Below are 22,753 nucleotides of genomic sequence, written 5' to 3' on the forward strand. Positions count from 1 at the left end.
CTCCTCACGTTGTCACGTGCATGATGTGAGGACCTCGTGTCGAGCCCCCTCGATCATCTTGAGAAGCTGGTGCCTCTGAAGCTCAGAGATAGAAGGACAAAGCCTGAGTTTAGAGTTGGAAGTGTCAGTGATGTGACATAGAAGTAAAGCAACAAGCTGGGGAGAGAGTCAGAGCACCGTTTGAGAGCAATGATAGATTTCTGTTTGAATCCAAGGCTGCGACTATGGGAGAAACAAGACCCTTTGCGGGTGTTGATGCTGTGAGCCCCTCAATCAATGGTTCAGGTTTTATATGTGTGTAAATAAACCATATATCATAAAGACGCCATGGTTTCCATTGTGCCTCATTCCAAAAGGAAACATGAACCCTGGGTGTGCACCTGGAACCCCAGGAATCTTGTGCCACTCAGAGATTGGGATGGCGTGCAATGATATCATATCATATTATATTACACACACACACACATTATTTCATTGTCCCCACTGGTATGGGACAAGCTATTGCAACAACAGATCCATTGTGAGGAGAAAGCACTAGAAATTTATGAGGGTCTGTCACCTCTCATTTATACATACACAAGATTAACTTTTGGCAGCCAGCCCCCAGACAGACAGTGATAGTTAGCAAAGCATCCTTAGTATATTATTGGAGTGTATGTATATACACACATATACACATACATATATCAACTTTCTGTCAGCCAGTTAAAAACCACTGATTTCTTTCTTCTTCAGCCCTAGTTGAGGTGTCTACCAACTAGTAGGTGCCACCCATCAAAGCCCACCAATGCTCACTGGGTGGGAGTCATCAGCTAGCAAAACCTTTACCATTCGCTATCCTGTGTAGCATCACTGTTTCCCCAGGCAGCTGTTTCTTCCCTCATACTTCCCTCATTCCAGTGACTGTATAAGCAACCCTAGCCAACTTCAGGCCATTTGGTAAGCAGGATGATGTCACAAAGCTACATAGCTAATAAGATTTGACTATGTAATAGTATTAATTCTAGTAAGGGAAGTCAGTTATGTGAAATTAAGAGAGGATCAAGCAATTCTGCAATTTCATAATTTCAACACTGCCAATGATGTTTGCAGAGTAACAATCACAACCCTCTGAATAGTTTCAGCTCAACCACATCTTCCCATTGGACAGCTCTTCCTACGATAAATACGCACAATTTATACATTTGTTGCTTTTGCCAGACAAATTGTATGCATCCCAAACCCTTCTCTTTTCATTATTATTCATTTTACTCTGTGGCATAACATGATCCCTCACAAAATATAGTATACTCTAATTAAGTTCAAACAGAAATAATAAGCACGTTATGTGGTTTTTTCCCCTCAGATACAAGTCCCCCCCCCCCATTTCCACAGATGTGGAATCTATCAAATTATTTGTGGCAAACAAACACTGGATTTAGTTGACAACTACAATCAGAAAGCTCCGACTACAAAGGATATGTGTCTTGCAGCAGAACAGAGCACTCACCTGTCAGTAGCAAAGTCTGCAGGATGGTACCACACAGTCTTGTCATCCTCGCCATCAAAGGTAAACTATTAATATGTAACAGGCAATAACAAAGCAGATTCAGATCAAATTAATTATTCACTCAATGCAACACACTCTACAACTCTATTTTTTAAACTAGTAAATCTGCAAAGGGAATACATTTTCTCGATACCAGATTAAAACATTTATGGATGTTAAAAAAGAAATAAAGATAGCTCTTTAGCAATTTTAAAAAAAAAAAAACCTGAAAAACAACAGTCTTTAATGTTTACTTCCAACCAATTCGTAGCACTAAGCCTTTTAGTTAGGTAATTTTAGATTCTGGACTTAATAGTCTCCAGACAAACACCCCCTTTCTTTAGATGGCCACATGTGTTGATTCACTTACTTCTATTAATTCCTTTAATAATGTGTGTGTGTGTGTGTGTGTGTGTGTGTGTGTGTGTGTGTGTGTTGAAGCACTGCTTAATACAAAACACAAGTGTTTGTTTTCTTTGTGGTAGTAATCCAGGAAAGTGCTTCTATGTTTAATGATTTTTGCCTGAAGCAAAACTCTATGTATATTGAGAAAGTTTTGCTAAAATGAAACATTTGTAGGGATTTTGAGGGAGGACAGATGTCATTGAAGAAAATTAGCAACATTTACCCAAGGAAGGTCACATACTCTTACGCTATCCAGTCACGTTACTTAATGCTATTGGAAGTAAATTTGGAGGCGTCTGTGCTAGCAGAATATGTGTAGAACATTCCCTGGGAAATTAAGGGAAATCCAGTAACACAGGCGAAATTTCTCAGGGGGTGGGGAGCTGCACACACCCCTACAAACATCAAACCAGCATTACTTGTGATTGCATTCTATAGGTATGGCATTGTTGCAATTGGTATGTGGAGATGATTTGAAAACCGCTTGCACAGTGATTGTTCCATCTATTAGCCCTGACATACAGCCCAGGTATGGTGGGGTTCCATGTCCCTAGACGGGAGGGAAGAAACTCTCCTTTCAATGAAAGTAATATGCTGAGCTGCTCTTTAAGCTACAGCTGTGTGGAACAGCCTAGTGCTGTTGCTCATAATTATAATTACAGGACACTATCCTAAATGTCTGAATTACGGAATACTCTTCTACTCATTTCCAGTGTAGGAAACACCAGCTTTTGTTCTTCTGTTCATTTCTTATATTTCTTATATCGCTGCAGAACCATTCTTTTCCCTCACTTTCTTTTCTGTACACTCCTACCTTGATATACAAGATGCATTGTGCAACTTTTATGACCCCATGGACTTACGCTGCTGAATTGGCTTTCAATAATAATGAGTCTGTTTCAGCTCTCTCTATATCCTTTTATGGCTGTTTATGCTGTTGTGTGTGGTGGACTGAAAACACTAATATGATCTATGCCATTGAAGATTTCATATATACCAAGGGTTAGTTCTCACTGAAGTGATAGAACTGTGTATTAGACTGTAAAACTTCAGATTGAAGGTAAAGAATATTCTAAACAAACAGACCAGCTACACACAAGTCTTCTTCAGGCATTATCACCAAAGAAGGAACACAGGAAGACTGGGGTGTGGGAAGGGGGTCCCATTTTGCCCCACCCTGCAGCCCAGTGGCTCCGTATACGATTATTGTGAACTTCTGCCTGGACCTTCCTCACTACAGAGATTCACTGTAATCATGGAAAGAGCAGGTCCCCCATCCCTGGGGGAGCAACATGTATATCACTGAAGTCCCACTCTACTCATGTTTCTTCTTCTTGTAATAGTGCCTAAAGAAGGCTAAAAACAAACAAACAAACAAACAAGGGTTCTCAATTGACCTGGCATGTTGGGGTTATGTTTTTATTTTTTAATGTGCAGTGAATTTATTTGGAATAGAGAAGCCCAAACTACAGACTGAAGTGGTACAGCCCCAACACGTCTTTACTATCTTGGTGACAACTAGACTCAGCTTAAAGCTATTCAAGGTGTTTGTCTTCTGAAATGTCCTAAGGCTTTTTAGAACAATCTACAATCTATACGGGAAAAAATGCAAAGGAAGATATGTGTTTGCTAGGTTGCAGTGTGATTCTCATATGCATGTCCTTCGCATAATTTATCATTGTTTAAAGCACAAGTGCAAGTAGATAAATAGGTATCGCTCCGGCGGGAAGGTAAATGGCGTTTCCGTGTGCTGCTCTGGTTTGCCAGAAGCGGCTTAGTCATGCTGGCCACATGAGCCAGAAGCTGTATGCCGGCTCCCTCGGCCAGTAAAGCAAAATGAGCGCTGCAACCCCAGAGTCATCCGTGCCTGGACCTAACGGTCTGGGGTCCCTTTACCTTTTTAAATATGCAACATTTGATGGCTTGAAGCTGAATGGGTAAACCGCCTCAAGACATTTTGGGGCCTGAAGTCAAGGGAAGGATGGAATTTGAATCATGCCTCATTGCCGATGATAGGACAGCATTGTGCTGCACCTGAAAGTAGCAGAGTCCCTGCCCGCAGGCTCATAAATTGAAAGGACACAAGGAGAAGGGGATTCAGAAGGCAGAGGAAAAGAAGCAACTCAATTCTAAATGTTACAAGGCTCTTATAATGACCATCTGGGATGGAAATTGACTACTCCCCGTTGAAAAAACAGGCCTTGTTGGCCCTCTAAGAAAAAAACACTCAGTGATCAGAACTTCCTGAAAGTGGTGGTAATATAGTTGGAATTTGTGGTCTTTACAGGATGGGTCTTCTCTGAGCACCTGAAAGTGAAGGTGGCCTCCCACACTCCCAGTAAGGCAAATAAACGCTACCTTATCCAAGGGCTTTCTACATGCTAAATCACGGGCCTCATCACAATGATGGCACCATGCCCACACATACCGTATTTTTCACTCTATAAGACGCACTTTTTCCCTCCTAAAAAGGAAGGGGAAATGTGTGTGCATCTTATGGAGCGAATGCAGGCGGGAGGCTCTGCTCAGCGCTCCCTTTAAAGAGCTGCACGGAGCGTGTGTGCGGCTCTTGGGGGCTTTTCCCCGAGGAGGGAGAAGGGACTGACAGGCTGCCCTTCTCCCTCCTCGGCTCCCTCCACAGGCTCCCTCTTGCTCGCTTTTCCAGGAGGTGGGGAAGAGATGAAGGGCAGCCCGTTGCTTTCGCTGAAGCCAGAACAGCAAGAGGGATAGCCACACGAAGCCTCTTTAGCGCAGCGGGAGCGTTCCTCCCACTGTGCTGAAGAGGCTTTGCGTTGCGTTGGCCTCTTCAACAACATTTGATTCAGAATATTATTTTTCTTGTTTTCCTCCTCTAAAAACTAGGTGTGTCTTATGGTCGGGTGCATCTTATAGAGCAAAAAAATGTATACTAATAGACACCACCCTTTTGCATATGCAAACTGTATTACAATAGCTACTAGAGACATAAAATATAATTATGCTAACAATCACAGTGAATGCTTTTTTAAAAAATTCTCAGCGCGTATACTTCTGTCCCAAATCGTATCCCACAAATATAGTTTCCTTTACTGCTTCTTGCTACTATAAAAATAGCTGCTAGCTTGTTGCAATATATAAATATTTGGATGACCTGCGAAGGGCACGCTTATACGTATTGCCCTAGAGGCATTCATCTTGTATTTCACACAAGTACTGCCTTTTTAAACATCCCTTATCATTTTCTACTGCTAACAAATGAGGTTCACTGACACAAAGTTGGCAAGGAAGGAGTGAGGATAGAAATGTCCATGATTCGGTGGTAGGGGTGATTTCAAAGATCTATTTCTTCTGTCAGTACACACCACCAATTGCAGTAATTGATGTTTCAGCCATTACACCACCGGCTTTCACAGACAATGTAGATAATTAACCAGGCTCCACTTTTGGATGATTATTTCTATCCTCCGAGGAACTTGACGGTATAATGGACAAAATGTCAAGAATAATTAGGAATAATGATAGTGGCAGATATGCTGCCAGACCTAAAATAGGGTTTTGCCTTGTCTTGGGGCAGTGGGGAGCATGGCTCAGGGACATTAGAATTCAATTCTGTGGTTTATATGTTCCTTGGGAGATTGTTAACATTTTTCAGAAAATACAAAGTGGAAATGAGAGTGCTCTTAACACATCTCAAAATATGTTTGAATGAAATTAGTCAAACAGCTTATGCATGTCTTTAAATTACTAAAAATGTCCTGTGTTTTTTGTGGGTGTGTTTTACAAACTTCAGGGCATGCTACCTTATTAATGTATTATTTATGCAGCACACAGCCACATAGGTCATCATTATGCAACCCTTTGCATCAAAGTTTAAACCTTCCTTCTGTTCTGAATCCAAGAAAATATTATTTTGCTTTTATGGAATGCAGTAAAATCTGTTTATTCAGTCACCATGCAAAAGTGACTGTGTTCCATAGTTTAAATATCACTTGTATTCTGCAGGGTTGAAGGACAAGGGAAGAACAGTAAAGATTCTTGGCCCTCTTCTGATACTCCTGGTCCACTCACCCTTACTGGACCTCTGTATTTGGGAGGTCCCACTGCCCTACCATTGCTGTGTCTTGAGAGATGCATCACAACAGTTGCACAACAATGGTCTTAGCCCTTCACTGGTGAGCCATTACATTCTCTGACGTGCCATAGCAAATTATTGTTTTTCTGTTTGTATATGTTTTGAGACTGGCTTTGTATGTCACCTTGTGAGGACACTTGTCCTGAAAAGTGGGATATAAATACTTCAATAAATTAAATACAAAACAAATAGCTGTCAGGCCTCATATGGTAGCTGAACCATGCTGGAATGCTCTATCTACAGTCTGTCCTTAGGTCTAGCTAGAGGATCAAATCAAAGCAGTATAAGCCATGCTCTGGGCACCTGTGTGTGTAGGGTGATTTTGGCCGGTGGCAAGGGCCCAAAAGAGCAGTCAGGAAGGTCCGAAAGAGCAGTCAGGAAGGTCCATGACCTCTCTCAAGGTCTCGCAGGATCTCACAAGGGGAATGAAGGGTGAGATCTTAAACCCTCGGCTAGGGTTTTTTCACCTTTCCCTTGGGGACTTAAGGCCTACGTATGACATTGGGAAGGATCAGAGAGAGAGATTGGCCATAGCATGCCCTAAGGTCAGTTTGGGGCATATGCAAAGCTGAAATTTTTCACTCCTGTCACGTTTGAGGCCAAGGCTCAGCACTAGGTGACTCCCATGGTGGCTGGTGGGTTTTTCTCTACTCTGAAGGAGAACTAAGGATTGTTGGAATGTGGAGTGAGATGCCTGCCATACTGCCATGCCAACCACACTTTCTACTGCAGTCGATAAAGATTTGGCCAATCCTGTATCCTGCCTAGTTATTTCAATGCTGTCACAGAGTCCCAAATTGTACCTGCCAGGGCAATCTATTAGCTACCCCAACCCTCGAAAATATATCCTCAGATGTTTTGCTGAGCAGCAACCTCTCAAGAGGGATTACAGTATTCAGTACATTTAACTATTGTAGCCTTAATAATCATTTATACCAGTGTACTAAGGTCAGTAGCTAGGCTGAGAGGTCTCCCCTGGTTCATTTTAAAACAACAGCAGCAGCAGCAGCAACATATTGTATTGGCCATCTTACAATCTGCTTGCAGGGAGGACGATTTTAGAGGCAAATGATATATGTGTGTTAAAAAGTCAACTATTCTATGTTCAAGGATTCTTATGTTACTCTGGTGTTACTCCATTGACAAGGTTCTCTTTCATTTGCCTGTCCTAAAAGTTCCTAATTTTGCTGCTATTGACATAGCTCTTTCAAACGCTCACCCAGAAAAGAAGAGGAGGACTCTTTTCCCAGTTTTGAAGCAATCCGGGTTCCATACTGTTTTTCATCAGTTGTGGCCCCTGAACCCAAGTACTTTGCAGCTGCATCAGGTGAATATAGATTTAGGCTTTATGGGCACAGCACAAGTTTGTGAAGCTGATGTTGCAGAGGTAAGAGGCTTTCACAATACTTCTATTTTCTTTTCTCATTTGAATAATCTCACTCATTGTTTTGAGAGCTTTTCTTTTTAAAAGACCCATAATCTCATTTAGTGATTAATAACTATCTCCTTGACTTTAAAAAGTATCAGCAGCTACCCAGATGCTCCTGTTGGCTGTCTTAAAGATTCACACAGTGCATTGCAGGCTAATGCTTCTAACTTGATTTCTGTTAACTTCTTGAGGGCTGGCAGCCTTTTGTCATACCTTAAACAAGGAAGAAACCTATCAACTGCTAGAGGGTTGGCATCCTTTTCTTGTGTTCTATCAGAAAAAAAAGTCTGTATGGTAGTATTCTTCCTACTGAGAAACACAAAACATCAAACATGTTGTCTCACAACTGCTGAGGATAATAGGGAAATGGCTGGTTCAGTAATCCCTAAAGAAAGATACCAGTTCAGTATTTGATAGGATTTTCTTTTATTTCTGACCATGTCACATCTTCCTACCTCTCTAATTAATGCATTTTACCTTCCTCAGATCACCCCTCTGATCTCTCTCCTCGCTATTTCTTCTTCTTCGCAAGGGGCAAGGTATTGTACTTGAACACACACTGGAGTGCTAGCCCTGGAATCCATTCATTGTTGTGAACCATCCTTTCTTGCGCAATTTATCAAGCCCCAAAGTGGGCCTAGTGGTAAATACACAGCAGCCAGCTGCAAGAGCAGCCTGACTAGGTCACTTTTTCCTTTGCATGACATCACTGAGCTTCCAATTTCTCTATCCTTCCAGGTCGGAGCGAAACAGTACAAACTTAAAGCTTTTGCAGATGACTTGGTTTTAACATTACAGGAGCCAGAATCTAGTACGAAAAGAGTTTTAGAATTGATTCATGAGTTTGGTCGGGTGGCGGGATTTAAATTAAACAAACAAAAAACCAAGGTTTTGGAAAAGAATTTGACACCTTTGGAATCAGAAAGGTTTCAGAAAGAGACAGATTTAAATGTGGTTAAAAAGGTGAAATACCTAGGGGTTAATTTGACTGCCAAAAATTTGAATTTATTTAAAGATAATTATGAAAAATGTTGGTCAGAAATTAAAAAGTATTTAGAAACTTGGTCAAGATTGAAACTTTCCTTGTTGGGTCGAATTGCTGCTATAAAGATGAATGTATTGCCAAAGATGTTGTTTTTGTTTCAAACCCTACCGATTGTGGACAGAGTGGAATGTTTTGGAAAGTGGCAGAGAGACGTCTCTAAGTTTGTCTGGCAGGGTAAAAAGCCCAGAATTAAATTTAAAATACTAACTGATGCAAAGGAAAGAGGGGGATTTGCCCTGCCGGACTTAAGGTTATATTATGAAGCTGCAGCTTTCTGCTGGATGAAAGATTGGTTACTTTTAGAGAACACTGATGTCCTGGATCTGGAAGGGTTCAATAATGCTTTTGGATGGCATGCTTATCTGTGGTACGACAAGGTAAAGGTTCATAAAGTGTTCAAGAACCATATTGTCAGGAGAGCAATATTTAATGTCTGGACAAAGTACAAAGACTTATTAGAAAACAAGACCCCAAGGTGGCTATCACCAATGGAAGCTAAGGCCCGGAAAAGACTCAATATGGAGGCCGCTTGGCCGAAATATTGGGAAATAATAGAAAAAGTTGGAGACACTTGGAGGTTGCAGAGTTTGGAGAAACTAAAGGATAAGGTGCGAGATTGGTTACATTATGCTCAAATTAAGGAGGTTATTAATTTGGACAAAAAGACAGGATTCCAGGTGGAAAAATCGAAATTAGAAACAGAATTGTTAGAACCCAAGACTAAGGTACTTTCAAGAATGTATAACTTGTTGCTAAAATGGAACACTCAGGATGAAACAGTTAAATCAGCCATGATAAAATGGGCTCAGGATATTGGGTACAACATTATGTTTGACCACTGGGAACGGTTATGGACCACCGGTGTGAAGTTCACGGTATGTAATGCCTTAAAGGAAAATATTATGAAAATGATATATAGGTGGTACATGACCCCAGTCAAGCTTGCAAAAATATACCACTTGCCTGATAATAAATGTTGGAAATGTAAGGAGGCCGAAGGGACATTCTTTCACCTCTGGTGGACCTGTCCAAGAGTGAAGGCCTTCTGGGAAATGATCTACAACGAGTTAAAAAAGGTATTTAAGTATACCTTCCCTAAGAAACCAGAGGCCTTCCTCTTGGGCATTGTCGGCCAGAAAGTGTTAAAGAAGGACCGAACTTTTTTTATGTATACGACAACAGCAGCAAGAATACTTATTGCAAAGCATTGGAAGACACAAGATTTGCCCACACTGGAAGAATGGCAGACGCAACTGATGGACTATATGGAGCTGGCCGAAATGACTGGCAGAATCCGAGATTTGGGAGAAGAGACAATGGAAGAGGACTGGAAAAAAATTAAGGACTATTTACAAAAACAGTACAAACTGTATGAATGCTAAGAAATTGCACGATTGAAAATAATATGGTACCAGCAACTTAGTTGAAAGATATAGGAGACTAAGTGATGTTTAAGAAAAGGTTGAAATCTGAAGTAATATTATGTTTAAATTAAGATGATAAGTATTTGACAAAAATTATTTGAAGTTTAGAGACATAATATCTGAGAAGTACAAAATAAGAACTGAAATAAGGTAATAATTTGCTGTTTTTAACTTTATCACAGAGAACGCAGGGAAGGGAGATGTGAGGAAGTCCAGTTAGTTATCAAAAAATGTGTTATGAACAGTTATGTTTTTTATATTCTATGTTTGTGTTGATGTATGTTTTTTTGTTTGTTATTTGTTTGGTGAAGGGATTGTATATGTTTGGTGATTTCTTTATATTTGAACATTGAATAAAAATATTTTTTTAAAAAAAAACAACAACAATTTCTCTATCCTTCAAGTAACAGACAGTGAAGTTGAGCAAGAACAGAGGAATCACACTTAAATGTTGTTTGAGACAGTATGGGGCTGTTGTTTCAATACTGGTCTAAGGGGCTTACTCACATAAGTGCATCACTTTATTTTATAATTGCTTAAGGCAGTTGCCAACAAGAAACACATGCATGCACAATGCTTGGTTTTATGATGACTAGTTTTTTCAACATGGGATGGCTCCCAGCAGAATATGTGGGCCAGCCTATTCGAAATGTGCCCTTTCTGAGATGATACAAAAACTCGAAGTAGTGTTTTATTAGATGCAGAGGGGCAGAACATCTAGAAGAGACCACAGCTCATCAAAATAGCTGCTACTTTATGCTGCTACTTTACCATCAGGAAGCCCTGGTGGTCAGCCTGGACCTCCTTTTGCCCCTCACAGCCACACATGGACCCAGATAACCAAAATTCAGCCGGTGATTCTGGTACTTGCATAGATAGGCCACTTCCTTACAATTCTTTTCTTATATCAGGTGTGATTTTGCCATGCCAAGGCTTTTCAAAGTCACAGTGGCTGATTTTCAATGGTACAATACCTTTCAGGATTCATTCTTGCCATGCTCACTGGTGAGAAACACTTGTGCAAAGAACATAAATGCACATCCAAAACAATCAAGACATGACACCTGAAGAGCATTACAATAATCTTCCAGTATAGTTTCAGAGTATACAGAGGTCCCATTAAAATTGCTTTATATCATCAGTAGTTCTTATTACCAGTGGCATAAACATCCACACCTTTTTAATTGTTACTTCTAATTCCTGGGAATGGTCTTGGCAACAAACCGTCTAATTATGACCTTTTAAAAAGTATAGTTGAATGGCCATATTGATTAAGTGGGTGGCTTCTGAGTTAATATAACTAGAGGCTGACCTGGCTGAAACTCTGGTTGCTACAACTGCCAACAAAAATTATGCCCGTGGTGTGAGACCTGCTCCTCTATCAGGCTTGATTAGTCAAAGGCCCAAGAACAGTGGATTAAGCATGCAGTTGGTTGTTGCGCTTGACATAAAACCCTTGGGATGCATGATGCAATACCTTCCATATTGAGAGAGGCATAGAAATTACCGTATTTTTTGCTCTATAAGACTCACTTTTCCCCATAAGTGTGTGTGCATCTTATGGAGCGAATACAGGCTGCGCAGCTATCCCAGAAGCCAGAACAGCAAGAGGGATTGCTGCTTTCACTGCACAGCGATCCCTCTTGCTGTTCTGGCTTCTGAGATTCAGAATAAATTTTTTCTTGTTTTCCTCCTCCAAAAACTAGGTGCGTCTTGTGGTCTGGTGTGTCTTATAGAGCGAAAAATACGGTATGTCTCTTTTTTTAAAAAAAAAGTTGACCTGGAACATGTGCTTCAGTGGTTTCAGCTCATGAGTTTAGAATAGGAACCATGGGATGATTGGGAACCTTTAGGTTATCAATAGAAGACATGCTTCCCACCATTAAGATCCTAGATATTCAGGCTGTAGCATATCCAGCTCGAGATTTAAGGTGACAAGGCTTGTGAGGTTTTGGATATCTACAACCACTCAGAGGAGACAATAATGGGCTAAATGAACCAATGCCATAATGACCCTGTTCACATGAAAATCATGCTTCACCTATGGGCCTTGGCCTGCTGTCTTCACTGTGAAACTGCATGCATTCAGGAAATAGCTTGAAATGTGAACTAAGCTTGTTCAATGTGAACAAGGGTCTCCCCTTGGTACCCTAGACAAACAGGATAAAGCCATAGGACTATTAAGTTGGATGTAGAATCATAGAATAATTTAATTGTAAAGTTGGAAGGCAACATGAGGGTCATTTAGTTCAAGCGCTTTCAATGTAGGAATGTTTTGCCCAACATGGGGCTCAAACTCACAACCTTGAGATTAAGAGTTTCATGCTTTTTCCAACTGAGCTATGATGCATATCAGGTTTTCTTCATGCCATTTGCTCAACACATGGAGCAAACATGATCCCACTCACCCAGTCCAGTGTCCACAAATTCCAATGAATGTGTGAAGAGTCAGGTGTAAGCATTACTGGGGGCACCTGCCAAGGTCCACACACCAGCAGGGGTCTACTCTTCCCCTACTACAGCCCTCAGTTCTTTCACCACTCCTTTTGCCATTGCCACCCACGGAATCAGAAGCAGGACAGAAACAAATGATATGGAGAAGGAGCAAGCGATGCAGCCACCGGTCCACTCACCTGACATTTTCCTCTCGGCAGCAGTAGGGAGAAAGTTCACAGGCAAGTTGAGAGTGAATGGTGGGGGAGAGGAGTGAGACCCTGAGGGTACCCTGCTCAAACACCTGCCAGCTCTCACCATACCTCAGGCAGGTACTGTTGAAGACGACTAGTTTTAAAGCTCCTTCACATGCCCAATCGCCTTCTCAATCCGGCCCACAGACAGTCCAGGAATCAGCGTGTTTTTACATGAGTAGAATGTGTGCTTTTATTTAAAATGCACCTCTGGGTTATTTGTGGGGCATAGGAATTCGTTCATATTTTTTCCCCAAAATAGAGGGACGGTGGACCAGCCCATGGCTGAAAAAGGTTGCTGACCCCTGATTTACTGCAGCTGTTATATTAGAGACCACCCTCCAGACCATGTGAGCAAAAGCCACACACAGGAACAGATGAAACTGCCTTATAGCAATTTAGACCTCTCTTCCTACCCCCCCGCCGCCGCCAATACTGTCTTTTCTGACTAGTAGTGATCCTTCTGTGCCTCAGAGGAAGATCTGGAGGAAAATCTCAGAAGAAGATCACTGGAGCTGCCAGAGAATGAAGCTGGGACCGGCATGGGCTTTGCCATTGAGACCATCCCTCCTCCCACCCCCTCTCCACATGCCAACAATTCTCAGACTGAGCATTTAGATTCTCCTTGAAGAATATATGTGGGGTAGTACAGCGATATTCACAAGGTAATACTGTTTTTCCCCCTTTCCTTTTGAGGAATGAAGGAGCAGCTGGCTTGCACAATGGTGTCATTCATTCTGCACTTGCATGGCTTGCAATGTTTGTTCCAAGCGCTGATTCATAGACGTCAGCATTGTTACAGATCAAAGAACTTTGCTGGGAAGAGAAAATATTTAATTTCTCACTTTCCTACAAATTAATCTGAAAAACCCTTGGCTAATTATTACTCTTCTCCTTTGACTTCGTCATTCACAGGAATAGCTGGAGATGATAATTAGCAGAGATGAATTAAAGTAATAGGAAAGGCTGACTTCTGCAACAGCTGCTGGGATTTAAAATGGGCACAGTTCTCATTCCGACACGAAGGTAGTGTGGTCAAGGAGTTACACTCTTCTTGGTCAAAACAAATAGATTAAAACAGGTGTTTAGAGGTGGTACATGACCCCAGTCAAGCTTGCAAAAATCTATCATTTGCCCGATAATAAATGTTGGAAATGTAAGGAAACTGAAGGTACATTCTTTCACCTTTGGTGGACGTGCCCTAGGCTTTCTGGGAAATGATATATAATGAATTGAAAAAGGTATTTAAATATACCTTTCTGAAGAAACCAGAGGCCTTTCTCCTGGGCATAGTCGGCCAATTGGTGCAAAAGAAGGACAGAACTTTTTTATGTATGCTACAACAGCAGCAAGAATACTAATCGCTAAGTATTGGAAGACACAAGATCTACCCACTCTGGAAGAATGGCAGATGAAGGTGATCGACTACATGGAATTGGCTGAGATGACTGGCAGAATCCGAGACAAGGGAGAAGAGTCGGTGAAAGAAGAATGGAAGAAATTTAAAGACTATTTAAAGAAATATTGTAAAATTAATGAATGTTAGAAAGATGTTGGATAGAAACTAAGTGGTTTCCAGCTGTAATGCTTTAGGAGACATGAAAAAAGGATTATAAATGGGTAAAAGTTTAATGGTAAGGATTTGCTGAACTAACAAACTGAACTGGAATACAAAGAAGGGAAGTATGAGGAGGTCGGAGGAAATAAGGGTATGGAAGTTATGTCATTGAAATTTAATGTGTGTTTTTAATTGTCTATTATTTTGTATGTTTATTTTTTATTTTTTTTCCTTATATCCTAAAAATGTTCAATAAATATCTTTAAAAAAAATAAAAATAAAACAGGTGTTTAGAATTTAAATACAGGTGCCACATAATATCCATTCTGCATTTGTAAGAACTCGATTGTTTTGTGGGGTAGCATCTGCACTTTGGAACTCCCTGAGTCTTGAGATCAAGAAGGCCTCTCCACCACACTCCTTTCATTGCCTGCTAGGAACTTTCTTGTTTAGACAAGCCTACCCAGGACTCAGCTGTACAGCTGCAAATAAAACATTTTCGGTCTGTTTTAAGTGCAATATACAATGTGACACTAGATGGTGATGGTGAGCCTTATGGAAAATTCAATGCATTTTTTAAAAGGCTTTTTAAAAAAGCATTTTCAGAACGGTTTTTATGTGTGTAGATTCCACCCCAAATGCTTAGAAAGTGGAGGTATTTTTATGTATAGTATTTAATTTTCGTATGTTTTAAAGTAGGAAGGTCAATTTCTTGATTTTCTTGTTTTATCTTTTTCTAAACCACTCTGGGAGGTGTTTGTAAAAGAGAGAGAGAGCGCAACGCATAAATTTTATAAAATAAATAAATATACTGACCACTGTGGTGAATAATTGGTGAAAACTAAGGTGAGATATGAATGATTGAGGAACTTTATGGATACTACTGCTGAAATTCCAAACACTGATCAGGTCAATTGAAAAATGGCCCTCCTTTTCACAGACGCTTCACCCATATTGTGAATGGCTTTATCTCTAACTTGGGAGAAAGCTCAGTTTCTTCTGAGTTAAACTTTTGCCCCACTGGCGTTCTTGGGAGTGCGATGGGATAGAATTCCTTCCTCTACCCTCGCTGGAAAGGAGGGACATGTTTGGAAGGTTCTGCCAGACTTCCTGCTTCAATGGCAGCAGTGGAACAGAGGCAAAGAAGGAAGTCTAACACCTTGCACAAGTCTCAGGAAATGTAGTGTCCCCTGTTCCTACTGACACCTGGGATACAAGACTTTTATTTTTTTTCAGACCAGATTTTAAACCAAGCACAAAAAGAGCTGCTGGAGCCATAATGCTCACCTCAGCCTTGAAATTCAGCAGCTTTATTAGTAAAAGCAAAAGCTGCTCAGATTAATGTTAGAAGTGACAGTGTGAAAAATCTCAGGGAGTATTCAAAATTTTATGTAGACAGTGTGCACTTTCAGCACTGTCATCCTAGATGCCTGTCTTTCTGACTGAGTCTGCAAACCCATGCGGATCTTATTAAAGAATGTTACTGTTGAGCATATTTGCCGAAAACATATTAAATGCAGATTTTTCAAGCGATTTGAGTGCCATTTGCTAGGTTTGCTGTGACTTCCTAGGAAAGAGTTTCTTGGATTTGGAGAAAAGCTTATCAAAAGCATCAGCTAACTGTGCTGTAGCAGAGAAAAGGCAAAATTAGATGTTAGGAAATGTTTGGAAAGAGGTAGCAAATAAAACTGCAAGCATCATAAAGCCATTATATAAAGCCATTGTGTGGCCACAGATGGGATGCTATTCACAGCTATTTTTAAAGAAAGGAATCTGAAAGAGCTGGAAAGGGGAAACGAACAGCCTAGTCCCATGTGGAGTTAGATGAGCCTAATTCTGCATTGTTGAATGATCAAGGGAAATGAAGCACCTTCCTAATGAGGAAAAGATAAAGCATTTGGGAATTTTTTGTTTAGAAACAAGAAAAGTAGTGGGACATGATAGCAGTTTATAAAATTATGAACAGTGTGAAAAGAGCCAAAAGAACATTTTCTCCCTCTCATATAATTTTCCTGCTCAATGAAGTTGGCAATAGCTTCAGGAGAGACAAAAGAAAGGGATACTTTACAAAACTTATAATTTAGCTTTGGAACTCACAGGTACAAGAGGTGATGGCCACTAAACTGGGTGGCTTTTATAAAGGATTAGATAAACTTACGGAAGAGAAGGCTCTCTCATGTTAGTTTTAAAAAACTGCCCGTGATTTTGGGACAGTAGGCTGAGAAAAACACAACAGAGGAAGACACTTCTGCCCTGCTTGTGAGCTTCCAATGGAAACGAGAATGGCAGCTGGATTGCTATTGTTGCAGAGATGTGGACTAGATGGATCTTTGACTTGACTTGCATGCATCACACTTCTTACAGGTGAAACTCAGAAAATTAGAATATCGTGGAAAAGTTCATTTATTTCAGTAATTCAACTTAATCTCTTTTCTGATGAGAGCAGCTTTTGCATCTCATTTGGAAACCAAGGAACCAGAGTCTAGAGGTAGAATGGGGAGGCACACAATGCCAGGTGCTTGAAGTCCAATGTGAAGTTTCCACAGTCTGTGTTGATTTGGGGAGCCATGTCATCAGCTGGTGTTGCTCCACTGTGCTTCATTAAGACCAGGGTCAACACAGCCGTCTACCAGGAGATATTGGAGCAGTTCATGCTTCCTTCCGCAGATGAGCTTTATGGGGATGCTGATTTCATTTTCCAGCAGGACTTTGTCACTTGCCCACACTGCCAAAAGTACCAAAACCTGGTTCAGTGCCCATGGGATTACTGTGCTTGATTGGCCAGCAAACCCGCCTGACCTGAACCCCATAGAGAATCTATGGGGCATTGCCAAGAGAAAGATGAGAGACATGAGACCGAGCAATGCAGAAGAGCTGAAGGCTGCTATTGAAGCTTCCTGGTCTTCCATAACACCTCAGCAGTGCCACAGGCTGATAGCATCCATGCCACGCCGCATTGAGGCAATAATTGATGCTAAAGGGGCTCAAACCAAGTACTGAGTACATGTGCATGCTTCTACTTCGCAGAGGTCCAATATTGCTCTATTTGCAGTCCTTGTTTTGCTGATTTCATTTAATATTCTAATTTTCTGAGATTGTTAATTTGGGGTTTTCATCAGCTGTACGCCATGATCATCACAATTATAACAAATAAAGGCTTGACATATCTCGCTTTGCATGTCATGAGTCTATCTCATATATTAGTTTCACCTTTTAAGTTGAATTACTGAAATAAATGAACTTTTCCACGATATTCTAGTTTTCTGAGTTTCACCTGTAGTTTGTTCAACATCTTCTTAGCAAAACTCTTAAAAAGGTTAAGAGAAGTTCCAACTAAGTAGTCAAGGACATGATCCTCAGTGTGTTTGTTAGAGCAGCAACTGCCTTGTTAACCAAATTAACTGCCCACACTATGGACGAAGATCAATAATCAGTTCTTCTGTTTCCTATTAAGAGTCCTCTGTAAAAGCAGCTTTCTCGCTGCAAGGTCTTCGGTGTAACAAACAGGGCTTGAACTACACAAAGAATGGAGTCCTTTTAAAACTTCTTGGCAGGGACAGGCTATTAATTAATTGGATAGTTTGGAGGGAAGGCTAATTACCTAACCTAGAAACAGCACTGAAATAATTGTGCAACTTTTAAGACCAGAATGGGAACTGTCAGTCTTGGTCCCAGGTTAGCTCTTGGTCCAGCAACCATGGGATTCTATATGACGACAGTCTAGGAAAAGCAGTTACAGTACATGGGTATTTCTACCACTAACCTTCAATTAATAAAAGAAAGAAATACTTCTTCCACTGCAAGTATATTGGAGGGGGGAAAGTTCTCTGGCGGATAAAAAGGCGCTGAAAATGATGTAAAATTAAACACCAAAAGCCTTTTCAAGTATGGAAATACAATTATAGGGAAAGCTTTTCATGTTTACAGTCTGTTGACCAGATATCTTATTACTTAGGATACAGTTTTTGTTTGACTTTTGGACACTATACGTAAGCACAACAGCTTGTAACATTATGCATGTTGGGGAGGAAATGTTGTACCCCCAGACAAACCTTTTATGAAGTAAAAAAGTTCATTTGGATTACCTTGGACTGAAATAGTTGGGAAAGAACAAACTGGAACTAGTTTATTTTTGAGCAGGATGAGCTTGCAATAGAATTAGCTCCTTTTGAAACTGAACTTTCCAGACACTGACTAGAGCTTCTGTGATTTGTTCTGATACCTCTGGCATATGAACATAAGTATTTTCTGTGGGACCAAGCTGCACTTGTCATATAGTGAAATTGTTCCATTGGAGACCGCAGGTGGGATATACATGTCTAAATACTCCCCCAACACCACCAAAAAGAAAAGAATGATCAGACAGCTGCAAGAATACTTATTGCAAAACACTGGAAGACAGAAGATTTGCCCACTCCATGATAGACTACATGGAATTGGCAGAAATGACTGGCAGAATCCAAGACCTGGGAGAAGAGACAGTGGAAGAGGACTGGAAGAAATTTAAGGACTACTTGCAAAAGTAGTAAATTGTATGAATGCTAGAATGATGCAGGATATAAAGATAACTTGGCATTAGTAACTTAGTGGAAAGAAGTATGAAAATAACTGAACTATGAGAACAAAGATGAAATTTGATTAATATTATGTCAAGCTTAAATATTTAAATATTTGATAACAAAGGGTAAAATTGGAGACATAATATTTGAAAGGCACAAATTAAAACAAGATTTGAGAGAAGATGAAGTATTGCTGAATATGACTTTGTAAATGGGAACGCAGGAAAGGGAGATGTGAGGGAGTCTGAAAAGAAGGTTATGGAAATTTGGTTTTTGAAATTTAACTATGTTGTATTTTTTCTTGTTCTGTGTGTATTTTTTATTTTGGTGATGGTGTTTTATGTGCTTGGTGTTATATTGTTTAAAACCTTTAATAAATATTTTATATAAAAAAAAGAGAAAAGAATGATCAGAGCCTACCATACCTGATGGAACATGATCACAACCTAGCAGCCTGTTCTCCCCATGGTCACCCAGATGTCTATGAGGAGACCACAAGCAGGACATGAGTGCATTCACAAGCAGGACAGAACGCTATTTAGTGGCATACTGCTCTGATATTGAAGGTGCGCAGGCAGCATGACTATTAACCATGGATAGCCTTGTCATCCATGAATGTCTAAACCCCCTTAAAGCCACACAAGCTAGTGCCCAGGGGTGTCTTACCCATAGAGGCTAGTGGCGCAGGGTGCCAGGACACCAAGTTCTGGAGGGAAGAGGCGGAGGCTGGATGTGGTGCCTCCTGGCATCAGCTCACTGCCCTTGTCTGCCGTGGCCACCACGGAATGAAGTGGCCAACTGAGCTGGGAGCTGCCGCGTCCAGCCTCCACCTCTTCCCCACTGGAGGAGCTGCCCTCCAGCTGCTGCCCGCCTCCTCCAGCCCCACAAAGGAAAGCTGGGTGTGTCGCCGGCAGCGCCGTCCTCCCTAAAAAAGGTTGGCAACTCTGGGAAAAGGGGGGGAGGCGGAGGGATCTTCACACCACGACGCTGGATATGCTTAAGACAGCCCTGCTAGTGCCCACCAGTAACTCTTGTGACAGCAAATTCCATAGTTTAACTATGTGTTGTGTGAAGTATTTATTCCCTTTTGTCCTGAATCTTTGCCCCGGTTCAGTCTTACTATTTTATCCACACCATTGAAAAGAGGTTTTTCAGAGTTACTTTGCTATAGTTGCTCTCTGCACTTGGTGATAATTGGTAATTTATTTATCATTTCAATACAGTCTCTTTTCTCAGTGCCCCTAATACATAAAAAAAATCCTATTGAGACTGACCAAGAAAAAAAATAGAAAAAGTTTAATTTGCACCAAACGTCATCATTGTGAATCTTTTATTTATCAAAAAAATAAATAAATCACAGAGTGAAACACAAGTGTCAGGTGATACCAAACCTGGCATTATTATTGTACCCTTTGCTTACTGAATATCCTGAGCACTCAGGAAAAATGGATTGCTTATAAGGCTGAATGAAAATTGTGTCCCAAAATTCTCCATGATATATGATGGGAGTGAAATTGGGAAAGGTCATTTTGTCAAGGGTTGTGTGTGAAATTCTCTGACACTTTATCTTCAGACATTCCTTTCTTATAAATTTCGGGTCACTGGGTGTTGAACGAACTCTGTTCGTTCATATTGATGAGGGAAGGAAGCAGCGGACTAAGAGAACCGGAGAGGAAGGCATAGGAGCTAATGCCATAATTTCCCTCCAACAAAAGTAAAATAATATTAAACAATATTAAAACTGGATCCAATATTAAAACTGGATACCCTTATGGCAGCCATTTTATGACTGCCACTGACTATATTGGTCAGGCATAGGTAAATTCCAGCCCTCCAGATGTTTAGGACTACAGTTCCCATTATCCCTGACCACTGGTCCTGTTAGCTAGGGATGATGGGAATTGTAGTCCCAAACATCTGGAGGGCTGGAGTTTGCCAATGCCTGATATTGGTCAATACTGGCCCCAAAAAGGAAGTGACCTCGGTCAGAAAGGGAAACCATAATAATTCGAACTTGCCCCATTTTTTATTCCTTTCACTCTCTTATTCTGACTAGGTTTGTTAGTTTAAACCATTATGGTAACATGCCTTGTTTGCAAATACATCCTTGCGGGCAAATTTGTGTTGGAATCTAGGGTTGTACTAGATGATCCTGGGGGTACCTTCCAAATATACAATTCTATGATTCTATGAATCTCACAAGTCTGGGGGTGGCTGGATAAGATTTCAGATACATCAGACTTCCTTACCTTTCCCCCTATGGCTAGCAAAAAGAGAATAAATTGTGCAAAATAACGAAAGTGTAGAATAATTCATCATGCAAATCTGCTTACATTGTGTATTATAGACAGCTTGAAGAATTCCACTTTAGTTGTCACAGACTCTGGGTGGGAAGTTAAAACGAGGTATCCAACCCCCTGCTTGCAATGTTCAGTGCCCTGGTTATGCATAGAGAGCTCTGTCCCACCAGAGCAGTTCCCAGTTCTGCTTACACCTCCCCAGTTGCCATTTAGGCTCATCCAGACTGACTTTTGTGCCGCATTTCTATGCACAGGTTTCTATGCACCTTAAAACTCCCACTCCAAGCTTTTTTGTTTGGCCCAACACTTTCACCATGAAAACCTGCTCTTTACTTCTGAATTGGAACAAATGGTAATCCATGGGAACCTCAAATTGCCATTTGTTCCAATTCAGTCATAAAGAGCTGGTTTTCCCGGAGAAAGCAGCAGGGCGAAACAACAAGCACTTGAGCACATATCAGGACGATGCGGACCTGCACAACATACTGTTTCCCACAGTATGTAGCCAGATGCGTCTAAAAGTGACCTGAACACAAACCTTTCAATGTGAAGAATAGGCCTTGGGTGTCCACGGAGCCACAGAAGAGGCAGGAGTCCTGCAGCAGCTGGGAGCTGAGTTCATTTCTCTATCACCACCCTTTCTACCAGAACTGAGAGGAGAGAGAGAAGTGAACAGGCACAGATCCTGAGGATTTACATATCCAAATGGTCACAAGGGAATATTAACCCTGCTCAAGGGTTAACCACGAAAATGTCACAAGAGGAATGAGGCCAGACATACTAGCAGTTGACCTCATGTCCCCAATCCTCCAAACCTACATGGCGAGTAGAAAGTCTGAAGGATGGATATTTTCATGTTGAACTGAATGCACTCAAGAATCTTCCATGTGTTTGAAATCTCTGTATGATTGGGGCACCTGTTCACATGAAGGATTGAAGGCATCTTCGGGGGGGAAGACCCAGGGCTCACCTCTTCAGACATTTCCACTCAACCTACAAAGACTGGGTGTGCTGTTGGGACACTGGGGGCTGGGCTTGTGGAAACAGCCAAACAGGGCTGTCCACCTGCATTTAAGGTTTTGCAGGAAAGTCCTTCTGGAACCCCTGGAATTTCACACTGCTCAGAGATTGGGGTGGTGATCAACTATATGTAAAAATGGACTGTGAAACACAGGCAAATGGGAGCCTTGACTGATAAGTATTACTGAATATGCCAAGGAGGTCAACATTAGACTGAACCCACAAGAGAGAGAAAACTGTTTTATCCCCCTAATACTTTAAGTGGGTACTGCTGAGAAATCTCACAGTGATATTTTTCAAAGAATAATAAATGAAGTGTTTTTAGTGCTCCTATAAATAGCCACTTCCTTACTAAAATTTGCTTTGTGTTGCTTCTGTCTGCTACTCTGAATGGGTCCCTAGAGTCACAGAACTATCTGTCACAAGTGTGGCAGTATGGCAGCCAGAACAGAGACAGATGTACAAATCTATCAGGCTCCATTTGAGCACCCTGCTTAATTCTTTATAGGGCTGCTGGTATTTTTACCAGACAAACCAACCAACAGAAACCTCTGTGGGGCCTTGCTCAACTGAGCTACCATAACTTTACATTTCTTTATCAGAATTGTATTCATATATTAAACTGTTAATATGCCATTCAGAATAACTTAGCACCTTTAAGACTTGCTGATTTAAATAGATTTGATA

General features: G+C 41.0%; 1 protein-coding gene across 6 annotated transcripts; it reads left to right on the forward strand.

Moving 5' to 3' along the window:
- Positions 1-1,474: 1,474 nt before the first annotated feature.
- LOC310706047 (uncharacterized protein) lies at positions 1,475-18,546 on the forward strand. 6 transcript variants are annotated; one of them, XM_083501401.1, is made up of 5 exons: positions 1,475-1,549; positions 5,915-6,067; positions 7,247-7,431; positions 7,960-8,012; positions 13,104-13,712. In XM_083501401.1, exons 1-5 carry the CDS (start codon positions 1,513-1,515, stop codon positions 13,156-13,158), a joined length of 483 nt encoding a protein of 160 aa, XP_083357527.1. In that variant the 5' UTR covers positions 1,475-1,512; the 3' UTR covers positions 13,159-13,712. The 6 variants fall into 6 exon arrangements, 1 of the variants encoding a protein (XP_083357527.1); XR_014525582.1 differs by lacking the exon at positions 1,475-1,549 and adding an exon at positions 18,492-18,546 and having other exon boundaries at positions 4,741-6,067; positions 13,085-13,294; XR_014525585.1 differs by lacking the exon at positions 1,475-1,549 and having other exon boundaries at positions 4,741-6,067; positions 13,085-13,294; positions 13,545-13,712.
- Positions 18,547-22,753: the final 4,207 nt, after the last annotated feature.

The sequence above is a fragment of the Podarcis liolepis genome (assembly GCF_965112155.1).
Source record: "Podarcis liolepis genome assembly, chromosome: 4".
NCBI lineage: Eukaryota > Metazoa > Chordata > Lepidosauria > Squamata > Lacertidae > Podarcis > Podarcis liolepis.

Coding starts and splice junctions, on each gene's coding strand:
- LOC310706047 (XM_083501401.1), top strand. CDS start 1,513: ATGGTACCACACAGTCTTGTCATCCTCGCCATCAAAG. Junction 6,068..7,246: donor ACAACAGTTGCACAACAATG/GTCTTAGCCCTT, acceptor CTATTGACATAG/CTCTTTCAAACGCTCACCCA. Junction 7,432..7,959: donor GTGAAGCTGATGTTGCAGAG/GTAAGAGGCTTT, acceptor TACCTTCCTCAG/ATCACCCCTCTGATCTCTCT.